A 12,475-nucleotide genomic window follows, 5' to 3' on the forward strand; every position below is an offset into this window, starting at 1 on the left:
ACCATCAAATTTTAGCTAGAAACTGTATTTTTGTCGATTTTTATTGAATTTGAACTATATTTCAACGATTTTTGATGGTTCTGAGCCACCAAACACACTTAAAGCATGCAGAATCGACTCAGAATAGGAAAAGGAGACGTTTAGGTCAATTTTATGCATTCTGGCGTTCGTAGATACAAGAAAACTGTTAAAGTTCTTCAGAAACGTCACTTTTGAAGTGTTTTCTTGTACTTTTAAGCCACTCAGATACCCTACGGGCTCGGAAAGTGCAACGAAACCATCAAATTTTAGCTAGAAACTGTATTTTTGTCGATTTTTATTGAATTTGAACTATATTTCAACGATTTTTGATGGTTCTGAGACACCAAACACACTTAAAGCATGCAGAATCGACTCAGAATAGGAAAAGGAGACGTTTAGGTCAATTTTATGCATTCTGGCGTTCGTAGATACAAGAAAACTGTTAAAATTCTTCAGAAACGTCACTTTTGAAGTGTTTTCTTGTACTTTTAAGCCACTCAGATACCCAATGGGCTCGGAAAGTGCAACGAAACCATCAAATTTTAGCTAGAAACTGTATTTTTGGCGATTTTTATTGAATTTGAACTATATTTCAACGATTTTTGATGGTTCTGAGCCACCAAACACACTTAAAGCATGCAGAATCGACTCAGAATAGGAAAAGGAGACGTTTAGGTCAATTTTATGCATTCTGGCGTTCGTAGATACAAGAAAACTGTTAAAATTCTTCAGAAACGTCACTTTTGAAGTGTTTTCTTGTACTTTTAAGCCACTCAGATACCCTACGGGCTCGGAAAGTGCAACGAAACCATCAAATTTTAGCTAGAAACTGTATGTTAGCGCCATCTATCGGCGGCATAACAGAGAGAGAGAGAGCGGTGCGCGGTTTTAAGAGTACGAGTACGACCCTTTGACGTTTAACGTGCGCGTGCAATAAGGGACGCGTAGAAAAAGACACGAGGTGAAACCCGCTGGCGCCAGCAGAAGACGCAAGACAACCACCCCGAGTCTCATCCTCTTCTCCAAGAAAACTCATCCACCAGGTAGGATTTTCATCCCTCTTATATTTCTTCATCTCAACTCAAATAAATTGGCTAGTTGCCTCGCTCGCAACATATTGGTCCTTCGAGCCGGATCATTCCTCTGAATACAGTCCATTTCGCAATACATGTTGTTTAAATCATTCATTTCTGGTAGTTTTTGCTCTCTTTATCGTACCCGGCGACAGTCGAAGTTTTTCTTCACTCGAGCATCCTTATCGCAAACCGCTTTTTGTCTCCTCGTTGCTTATTGGTTTGTTTACAATTCAATCGTGTGATTTGTTTACAAAATGCCCACACCCGAAGAAATCCTTACCGAGCTGGAGGGATTACGCATTAAACGTGAATCACTATTTGCTAGAATTCAGAACGTTCTGGATTCTTCTCGAACCCTAACCTCAGAAAATGTTCGCTTGTTTCGACCTCGAATTGATAAATTAGTGGAATTGGAGGCAGGATTTGAGGGAATTCAAGATCAAATAATCGACCGCAATTCGCAAATAAAAATTGCTGCAGATAAATTGGAGGTTCTAAATGTCCAAAAAGCATGTGATAATATCATCTACGAAGTTCGTGGAAAATATATGGATCTGATTCGAAGTATGCCAGCCTCGAGCGATACCAGTTCAGCCCCACACACTTCCACGACTAGCAAATCCTCTCTACCTAATATTGCCATTCCAAAGTTCAGCGGAAAGATCGAAGATTGGAATAATTTTATTTCTTTGTTTACTTCAATTATTCACAAAAACGCAACGCTTTCATCAGCGGAGAAATTTGTTTATTTGCGATCACTGCTTCATTCCGACGCATTAGCAGTCATTTCGGCGCTCGAAGTCACTCCCGAAAATTACGACCTTGCCTTCGCAGCTCTACAAAATCGTTACCAAAACAAAAGAAGACTCGCCATTCATTATCTTTCCCAAATCAAAAATTTTACTGGTTCATCTTTGAACACCCGCAACGGCCTTCAACACTTTCTCAACATTCACTCAAACTCCATAAACGCTTTGAGAGCTCTGAATATTCCCGATCTTGCTGACTTTCTCTTGTTCCAAATGGTTTCTGAAAACCTTGATACGAATATTCGTAAAGCCTTTGAAGCCAAAATACAGAGTAACAGCATTCCCACGTATAAAGAATTAATCGACTTCGTAACAGAACAATGCAAGACATTTGAAGTTGTCGGCGCTGCTGAAACCTCCAACACGAGCAAATCGCGCTTAAAATCTCTACCATCTAAGCGCCCCAACTCTTTCCTTACTAAAACGAAGGAAAATAATAGCCCTGGAAGCTCTCGAAAGGGACTACCACCTGCACCGACGTGTCCATTATGCCAAAGTAGTCATTCACTATCACGTTGTGAAGAATTTCTCGCCCAAGGTATCCAACAAAAATATGATACGATAAAATCTCTCAAACGATGTTTCAACTGCCTGGGTAACCATTTCCTAACCTCTTGTGCTTCTACAAATACGTGTAAACACTGCAATGGCAAACATCACACACTCTTGCATGCAGAGAAGGACAGTACAAAGGAAATTCCACCGAATAGTACTACTGTAACACTATCCTGTCGAACTACGAACAACCTGCTTCCCCATCATGTCTTATTAGGAACAGTACAGCTTTTTATTCAAGATGAAGCTGGAATCTTTTGGCCAATTCGAGCAGTTGTTGATCCTGGATCGCAAATCTCCGCGATAACTTTAAGAACAGTGAACAGATTGGGTCTTAGGCGATCGCAAGCAAAAAATATCGAGGTAAGTGGTATATCAGGATCATACACAAAAACCCAAGGAATAGTGAACTGCATTTTACGTTCCAAATATTCATCTGAAAGTCTCAAGGTCAATGCTGTGGTGTTAACATCCATCGCCAATAAATTGCCTACGCTTCCTCTACCAACTTCTATTCGTCAAAAATTTATGGAAATCGACCTTGCCGATTCTTCCTTTGATCAACCTTCAAAAATAGATTTTCTTATCGGTGCAGATATTTACCCACATATTTTATCACCTCATTCACCACATATAATTTCCGGGAATCCTTCTGCGATTCGAACACTTTTTGGTTGGATAATAATGGGAAACACCTCAATAGAACACCCTACTACCTCTTCAGTTTCGTTACTCGTCGTCAACCCTTCACTGGATTCTTTATTACGACAATTCTGGGAGCAAGAAGAAATTGAGATTTCAAAACCTGTTAATCCTGATGACGTATTTTGTGAAGAACACTTTCTTCAAACCCACTCTCGTGATGCTTCTGGCAGATATTCTGTGTCTTTACCCTTCAAAAAAGGATGTACTTCCCTTGGTGTAAATAGACACATTGCCATGAAGAGCTTCTTTAACTTGGAAAAGCGTTTACATAAACAACCCGGAACCGAAGCGCCGTATCAAGCCTTCCTTACTGAATATGAAGATCTACGCCACATGAATGTCATTACAAAGCCATCGTCCTACATTTTGCCTCACCATTGTGTTTTCAAGCAAACGAGTTCTTCCACTAAAATAAGAGTCGTTTTCAATGGATCAGCTCTCGATTCCAAAGGAAGCTCATTAAACGAACGCTTACTACCCGGCCCTAAACTGCAAAATGATTTGTCCGATATTTTGATATCTTTTCGAGTTCACGAAGTTGCCATTTGCGCTGATATCCGCATGATGTACCGGCAAATCATGCTAGTACCTCAAGATCGACAGTTCAACCATATCTTTTGGAGATCAAAACCCAACCTTCCTGTCCAAGAGTATGAGCTTAATACCGTTACTTATGGACTAACCTCATCCGCATATCTCGCACAGAGAGTTCTTCATCAATTAGTCACTGATGAAGGAGCACAATATCCTCTCGCCTCAAATGCATTGATTGCGCACAGTTATGTGGACGATATTGTGACTGGAGCTGCTTCAATGAAAGAAGCGGAAAAGCTTAAAACCGAACTGATTAACCTTTTGTCCAAAGGTGGATTCGAGCTAAGAAAATGGTGCAGCAACCTTCCTGAATCACTGAATTCTCTGCCTGCACAGTATCTTGAAAATCCCATAGTATTTTCGACAGAAGAATCTGCATTTAAAATTCTTGGGCTCATGTGGGAACCAAATTCGGACAATTTCACATACCACACTCATCAATTTCAAGGTCCTTCCACGAAAAGAACTATTCTCTCTTACATCTCTCAGATTTTTGATCCTCTCGGCTGGTTGACGCCCGTGGTTTTTTGGGCTAAACATTTCTTACAACAATTATGGCTCTTTCAGTGTGATTGGGACGAACCGCTGAATCCAATTCTCCGACATCAATGGGAGACATTTGTTGCAGAAATCCACCTTCTCCAATAAATCAAGATTCCAAGAAAATTCCCAAATGATTATCAGCAACTCCTATTAATAGGCTTCTGCGATGCTTCCCAAAAGGGGTTCGCCGCGTGTATTTACCTCTGTTTCTTACGTGACAGCTCTAATTACACCATACTTCTCAAAGCAAAGAGCAAAGTTGCACCCCTCACACCGCTAAGCATTCCTCGCCTTGAACTCTCAGGAGCACTGCTGTTAGCGAAGTTATTTGTCTCCGTTCGAAAATCTCTTTCTACTTTCAAGATGGAAGAAACTCTACTATACACTAATGCTCAAATCGTCTTAGCCTGGCTACAAACTATGCCTCATATTTTAAAACCCTTTGTAGCTAATCGAGTAGTTAAAATAATTGAGCTTACCAATCCTGAAAGCTGGTATTACATAAGCTCTAAAGAGAACTGCGCAGACGCCGCTTCCCGGGGAATGACTCCTCAACAATTATCTACTTTTCCTTCTTGGATTTATGGACCAGAATTCTTATCACAACCGCCTAACAAGTGGCCCCGTCAAAGAACATCTATCCCTGATAGCGATATTCCCGAGAAGCGCAAGGGCAAGATTGTTCTTAATGTGCACACCACTGAAGACGTTCTTTGTAAATTCTCCTCACTTGTTCGACTTCAAAGAGTTTTTGCGTATGTACGACGATTTATCAATAATGCTCGATACCATAATCAACGCAAAACTGGAGCCCTTTCTTTGAATGAACTGCGAGAAGCATTAATATCCTGCGTTTTCATCGTTCAGCGACATTACTATGTTGACATCATTGAGAAACTCAAGAATAACATATCTATACCCACAGCTTTATCAAAATTGTCACCATTCTTGGATACAGCTGGGCTCCTCAGGGTGGGCGGACGTCTACGTCATTCTTATCTTCCATTTGAACAAAAACATCCACTTCTACTTCCCAAACACTCACATTTGTCTGCTCTTATTTGCGATTTCTATCACCTGTACTCTTTACATTCTGGGCCTTTAACCGTACAAGCTCTTATCTCCCAAAAATTTTGGATAGTTTCCCTGCGTTCTTTATTACGTCAGCGAATACACAGATGTTTAACTTGCCATAGATTCAAGGCAACTCCGGCTCAGCCTATCATGGCAGATCTTCCTGCATATAGAACTCAACTGGTGCGAGCATTTTTACAAGTTGGCACCGATTTCGGCGGACCCTTTCTTGTGAAAGAAAGTAAACGCCGTAGCGCCCGAATCTATAAAGGGTATTTATGCTTATTTGTTTGCATGAGCACCAAAGCCACTCATCTCGAATTTGTCACTGAGCTTTCTACTTCTGCCTTTTTAGCTGCCTTTGATCGATTTGTATCACGACGTGGCCTTCCTCAAACCATTTATTCCGATTGTGGACGAAACTATATTGGAGCAGCAAACTATTTAAAGGAAATAACCAGATTTTTACATGAACATAAGGATCAAATTTTCTCCTCCTTGTCGGCCAAACAAATAAACTGGAATTTCAACCCTCCCACTGCATCCAACTTCGGCGGAATTTGGGAGGCTGGAATAAAATCCGCTAAAAACCTCCTGAAGCGACTTATCAAAGATACAGCACATACCTTCGAGGAATATACAACTTTATTCGCTCGTATAGAAGCCACATTGAACAGCCGACCATTATGTTCAGTTTCTTTCGACCCCATGGAAAACATTGATTATTTGAGTCCTGGACATTTCCTTATAGGATCACCGCTACTTTCTCCTCCCGAACCCGATATACCAGGAAACATAACTTTTAAATGCCGTTGGCAGCGCCTTCGTCAACTTTTCCAACAGTTTTGGCGTCGTTGGACGCAAGAATACCTACATACACAAACTCAAAGGCGCAAATGGCACCGTAGTGCACCTAACATTCAAGAAGGTGACGTCGTATTCATGTGTGGAATCAATACTCATCCATTATCATGGCCTATTGGTCGTGTTGAAACAGTCCAGCCTGGACCCGACGGAGTTGTCCGGGTCGTGAGAGTTAGGACTGCTTCAGGACAATATATTCGTCCCGTTAACAAACTCGTGACTTTACCCCCTCAGTAAAGTCTCCCCCTTTTTCTTTTTCTCCTTTATTTTTTCCCCTTTCTTTTCAGAATTCTCCTTTATTTTCTTTTTTCAGTAGTTATTATCTTTGGGATCTATTATCAATTCTTTATGTACTTGGTTATCATTCAACCGTCCCTAGAATTTATTCTCATTTTCCTAAAATTTTCCCCGAAAATTTGGTGGGCGGTTATGTTAGCGCCATCTATCGGCGGCATAACAGAGAGAGAGAGAGCGGTGCGCGGTTTTAAGAGTACGAGTACGACCCTTTGACGTTTAACGTGCGCGTGCAATAAGGGACGCGTAGAAAAAGACACGAGGTGAAACCCGCTGGCGCCAGCAGAAGACGCAAGACAACCACCCCGAGTCTCATCCTCTTCTCCAAGAAAACTCATCCACCAGGTAGGATTTTCATCCCTCTTATATTTCTTCATCTCAACTCAAATAAATTGGCTAGTTGCCTCGCTCGCAACATGTATTTTTGTCGATTTTTATTGAATTTGAACTATATTTCAACGATTTTTGATGGTTCTGAGCCACCAAACACACTTAAAGCATGCAGAATCGACTCAGAATAGGAAAAGGAGACGTTTAGGTCAATTTTATGCATTCTGGCGTTCGTAGGGTATCTGAGTGGCTTAAAAGTACAAGAAAACACTTCAAAAGTGACGTTTCTGAAGAATTTTAACAGTTTTCTTGTATCTACGAACGCCAGAATGCATAAAATTGAACTAAACGTCTCCTTTTCCTATTCTGAGTCGATTCTGCATGCTTTAAGTGTGTTTGGTGGCTCAGAACCATCAAAAATCGTTGAAATATAGTTCAAATTCAATAAAAATCGACAAAAATACAGTTTCTAGCTAAAATTTGATGGTTTCGTTGCACTTTCCGAGCCCGTTGGGTATCTGAGTGGCTTAAAAGTACAAGAAAACACTTCAAAAGTGACGTTTCTGAAGAATTTTAACAGTTATCTTGTATCTACGAACGCCAGAATGCATAAAATTGATCTAAACGTCTCCTTTTCCTATTCTGAGTCGATTCTGCATGTTTTAAGTGTGTTTGGTGGCTCAGAACCATCAAAAATCGTTGAAATATAGTTCAAAAAGTGACGTTTCTGAAGAATTTTAACAGTTTTCTTGTATCTACGAACGGCAGAATGCATAAAATTGACCTAAACGTGTCCTTTGCCTATTCTGAGTCGATTCTGCATGCTTTAAGTGTGTTTGGTGGCTCAGAACCATCAAAAATCGTTGAAATATAGTTCAAATTCAATAAAAATCGACAAAAATAAAGTTTCTAGCTAAAATTTGATGGTTTCGTTGCACTTTCCGAGCCCGTAGGGTACCTGAGTGGCTTAAAAGTACAAGAAAACACTTCAAAAGTGACGTTTCTGAAGAATTTTAACAGTTTTCTTGTATCTACGAACGCCAGAATGCATAAAATTGACCTAAACGTCTCCTTTTCCTATTCTGAGTCGATTCTGCATGCTTTAAGTGTGTTTGGTGGCTCAGAACCATCAAAAATCGTTGAAATATGGTTCAAATTCAATAAAAATCGACAAAAATACAGTTTCTAGCTAAAATTTGATGGTTTCGTTGCACTTTCCGAGCCCGTCGGGTATCTGAGTGGCTTAAAAGTACAAGAAAACACTTCAAAAGTGACGTTTCTGAAGAATTTTAACAGTTTTCTTGTATCTACGAACGCCAGAATGCATAAAATTGACCTAAACGTCTCCTTTTCCTATTCTGAGTCGATTCTGCATGCTTTAAGTGTGTTTGGTGGCTCAGAACCACCAAAAATCGTTGAAATATAGTTCAAATTCAATAAAAATCGACAAAAATACAGTTTCTAGCTAAAATTTGATGGTTTCGTTGCACTTTCCGAGCCCGTAGGGTATCTGAGTGGCTTAAAAGTACAAGAAAACACTTCAAAAGTGACGTTTCTGAAGAATTTTAACAGTTATCTTGTATCTACGAACGCCAGAATGCATAAAATTGATCTAAACGTCTCCTTTTCCTATTCTGAGTCGATTCTGCATGCTTTAAGTGTGTTTGGTGGCTCAGAACCATCAAAAATCGTTGAAATATAGTTCAAAAAGTGACGTTTCTGAAGAATTTTAACAGTTTTCTTGTATCTACGAACGGCAGAATGCATAAAATTGACCTAAACGTGTCCTTTGCCTATTCTGAGTCGATTCTGCATGCTTTAAGTGTGTTTGGTGGCTCAGAACCATCAAAAATCGTTGAAATATAGTTCAAATTCAATAAAAATCGACAAAAATAAAGTTTCTAGCTAAAATTTGATGGTTTCGTTGCACTTTCCGAGCCCGTAGGGTACCTGAGTGGCTTAAAAGTACAAGAAAACACTTCAAAAGTGACGTTTCTGAAGAATTTTAACAGTTTTCTTGTATCTACGAACGCCAGAATGCATAAAATTGACCTAAACGTCTCCTTTTCCTATTCTGAGTCGATTCTGCATGCTTTAAGTGTGTTTGGTGGCTCAGAACCATCAAAAATCGTTGAAATATAGTTCAAATTCAATAAAAATCGACAAAAATACAGTTTCTAGCTAAAATTTGATGGTTTCGTTGCACTTTCCGAGCCCATAGGGTATCTGAGTGGCTTAAAAGTACAAGAAAACACTTCAAAAGTGACGTTTCTGAAGAATTTTAACAGTTTTCTTGTATCTACGAACGCCAGAATGCATAAAATTGACCTAAACGTCTCCTTTTCCTATTCTGAGTCGATTCTGCATGCTTTAAGTGTGTTTGGTGGCTCAGAACCATCAAAAATCGTTGAAATATAGTTCAAATTCAATAAAAATCGACAAAAATACAGTTTCTAGCTAAAATTTGATGGTTTCGTTGCACTTTCCGAGCCTGTAGGGTATCTGAGTGGCTTAAAAGTACAAGAAAACACTTCAAAAGTGACGTTTCTGAAGAATTTTAACAGTTTTCTTGTATCTACAAACGCCAGAATGCATAAAATTGACCTAAACGTCTCCTTTTCCTATTCTGAGTCGATTCTGCATGCTTTAAGTGTGTTTGGTGGCTCAGAACCATCAAAAATCGTTGAAATATAGTTCAAATTCAATAAAAATCGACAAAAATACAGTTTCTAGCTAAAATTTGATGGTTTCGTTGCACTTTCCGAGCCCGTAGGGTATCTGAGTGGCTTAAAAGTACAAGAAAACACTTCAAAAGTGACGTTTCTGAAGAATTTTAACAGTTTTCTTGTATCTACGAACGCCAGAATGCATAAAATTGACCTAAACGTCTCCTTTTCCTATTCTGAGTCGATTCTGCATGCTTTAAGTGTGTTTTAAGCCACTCAGATACCCTACGGGCTCGGAAACTGCAACGAAACCATCAAATTTTAGCTAGAAACTGTATTTTTGTCGATTTTTATTGAATTTGAACTATATTACAACGATTTTTGATGGTTCTGAGCCCCCAAACACACTTAAAGCATGCAGAATCGACTCAGAATAGGAAAAGGAGACGTTTAGGTCAATTTTATGTATTCTGGCGTTCGTAGATACAAGAAAACTGTTAAAATTCTTCAGAAACGTCACTTTTGAAGGGTTTTCTTGTACTTTTAAGCCACTCAAATACCCGACGGGCTCGGAAAGTGCAACGAAACCATCAAATTTTAGCTAGAAACTGTATTTTTGTCGATTTTTATTGAATTTGAACTATATTTCAACGATTTTTGATGGTTCTGAGCCACTAAACACACTTAAAGTATGCAGAATCGACTCAGAATAGGAAAAGGAGACGTTTAGGTCAATTTAATGCATTCTGGCGTTCGTAGATACAAGAAAACTGTTAAAATTCTTCAGAAACGTCACTTTTGAAGTATTTTCTTGTACTTTTAAGCCACTCAGATACCCTACGGGCTCGGAAAGTGCAACGAAACCATCAAATTTTAGCTAGAAACTGTATTTTTGTCGATTTTTATTGAATTTGAACTATATTTCAACGATTTTTGATGGTTCTGAGCCACCAAACACACTTAAAGCATGCAGAATCGACTCAGAATAGGAAAAGGAGACGTTTAGGTCAATTTTATGCATTCTGGCGTTCGTAGATACAAGAAAACTGTTAAAATTCTTCAGAAACGTCACTTTTGAAGTGTTTTCTTGTAATTTTAAGCCACTCAGATACCCTACGGGCCCGGAAAGTGCAACGAAACCATCAAATTTTAGCTAGAAACTGTATTTTTGTCGATTTTTATTGAATGTGAACTATATTTCAACGATTTTTGATGGTTCCGAGCCACCAGACACACGTAAAGCATGCAGAATCGACTCAGAATAGGAAAAGGAGATGTTAAGGTCAATTTTATGCATTCTGGCGTTCGTAGATACAAGAAAACTGTTAAAATTCTTCAGAAACGTCACTTTTGAAGTGTTTTCTTGTACTTTTAAGACACTCAGATACCCTACGGGCTCGGAAAGTGCAACGAAACCATCAAATTTTAGCTAGAAACTGTATTTTTGTCGATTTTTATTGAATTTGAACTATATTTCAACGATTTTTGATGGTTCTGAGCCACCAAACACACTTAAAGCATGCAGAATCGACTCAGAATAGGAAAAGGAGACGTTTAGGTCAATTTTATGCATTCTGGCGTTCGTAGATACAAGAAAACTGTTAAAATTCTTCAGAAACGTCACTTTTCAAGTGTTTTCTTGTACTTTTAAGCCACTCAGATACCCGATGGGCTCGGAAAGTGCAACGAAACCATCAAATTTTAGCTAGAAACTGTATTTTTGTCGATTTTTATTGAATTTGAACTATATTTCAACGATTTTTGATGGTTCTGAGCCACCAAACACACTTAAAGCATGCAGAATCGACTCAGAATAGGAAAAGGAGACGTTTAGGTCAATTTTATGCATTCTGGCGTTCGTAGATACAAGAAAACTGTTAAAATTCTTCAGAAACGTCACTTTTGAAGTGTTTTCTTGTACTTTTAAGCCACTCAGATACCCTACGGGCTCGGAAAGTGCAACGAAACCATCAAATTTTAGCTAGAAACTGTATTTTTGTCGATTTTTATTGAATTTGAACTATATTTCAACGATTTTTGATGGTTCTGAGCCACCAAACACACTTAAAGCATGCAGAATCGACTCAGAATAGGAAAAGGAGACGTTTAGGTCAATTTTATGCATTCTGGCGTTCGTAGATACAAGAAAACTGTTAAAATTCTTCAGAAACGTCACTTTTGAAGTGTTTTCTTGTACTTTTAAGCCACTCAGATACCCAACGGGCTCGGAAAGTGCAACGAAACCATCAAATTTTAGCTAGAAACTGTATTTTTGTCGATTTTTATTGAATTTGAACTATATTTCAACGATTTTTGATGGTTCTGAGCCACCAAACACACTTAAAGAGTAGTTATATAGTGGGGGTTCTAGACCAGGTCAAATGAGGTCAAACTGGTCCAGCTCCCCCATTACTTTTCATCGAGCGGTCATTGACCTTTCATTTGTTGTCGAGCTTGTCGGTGCACGTGGCTGACCTTGCCAGCTGGTCCAGCTCCCCCATTACTTTTCATCGGGCGATCATTGACCTAGTCGTTGCTCGACCTTTGTCGTTTATTGCCCTCGTTCATCTCGAGATCTATCTCCTCTTTTCGTTTAGGTCGGGGAGGGATCTCGGACGCAATCTCGCATCCCCACTTCCGTTTTATACTTGTATAAAAGTCGATGGACTCGTCTGTAGGAATTAATTAGTTTTTTGAATTCAATTATTTAACACTTTGTAAAGTTGAAATGTCATCTTTCTTTTCTACCTTGAATAAAGAGTCTCACTTGCAAGCTTTTGTGAGTGCGAAAACTTTAGAACAAAATAAAAAATTCTTAACAAAAAATTTTAGTAAACTCTCTACAAAGTACGGTGACAAGATATTTGTGGAACTTGAAGAGTCTAGAACGATACTTCCACAGAGATTTACCGAAAAATTCACCGACTCAGTGATCAGCGATCTG

General features: G+C 39.1%; 2 protein-coding genes across 2 annotated transcripts; both read left to right on the forward strand.

Annotated features, from left to right (window-relative positions):
- Positions 1 to 1,351: 1,351 nt before the first annotated feature.
- On the forward strand, positions 1,352 to 4,408 carry LOC135119984 (uncharacterized). The gene has a single exon (XM_064044346.1). It carries the CDS (start codon positions 1,352 to 1,354, stop codon positions 4,406 to 4,408), a length of 3,057 nt encoding a protein of 1,018 aa, XP_063900416.1.
- A 258-nt stretch (positions 4,409 to 4,666) lies between these two features.
- LOC135119985 (uncharacterized) lies at positions 4,667 to 6,478 on the forward strand. Its single transcript, XM_064044347.1, has one exon. It carries the CDS (start codon positions 4,667 to 4,669, stop codon positions 6,476 to 6,478), a length of 1,812 nt encoding a protein of 603 aa, XP_063900417.1.
- The last annotated feature ends 5,997 nt before the right edge of the window (positions 6,479 to 12,475 follow it).

Source organism: Zophobas morio, unplaced genomic scaffold (genome assembly GCF_036711695.1).
Source record: "Zophobas morio isolate AGI-343-1 ecotype UQ-CSIRO unplaced genomic scaffold, CSIRO_AGI_Zmor_V1 ptg000326l, whole genome shotgun sequence".
Taxonomy (NCBI): domain Eukaryota; kingdom Metazoa; phylum Arthropoda; class Insecta; order Coleoptera; family Tenebrionidae; genus Zophobas; species Zophobas morio.

Excerpts from the sequence above, each read along its gene's own strand:
- LOC135119984 (XM_064044346.1), top strand. The coding sequence starts at position 1,352 with ATGCCCACACCCGAAGAAATCCTTACCGAGCTGGAGGGATTACGCATT.
- LOC135119985 (XM_064044347.1), top strand. The coding sequence starts at position 4,667 with ATGGAAGAAACTCTACTATACACTAATGCTCAAATCGTCTTAGCCTGG.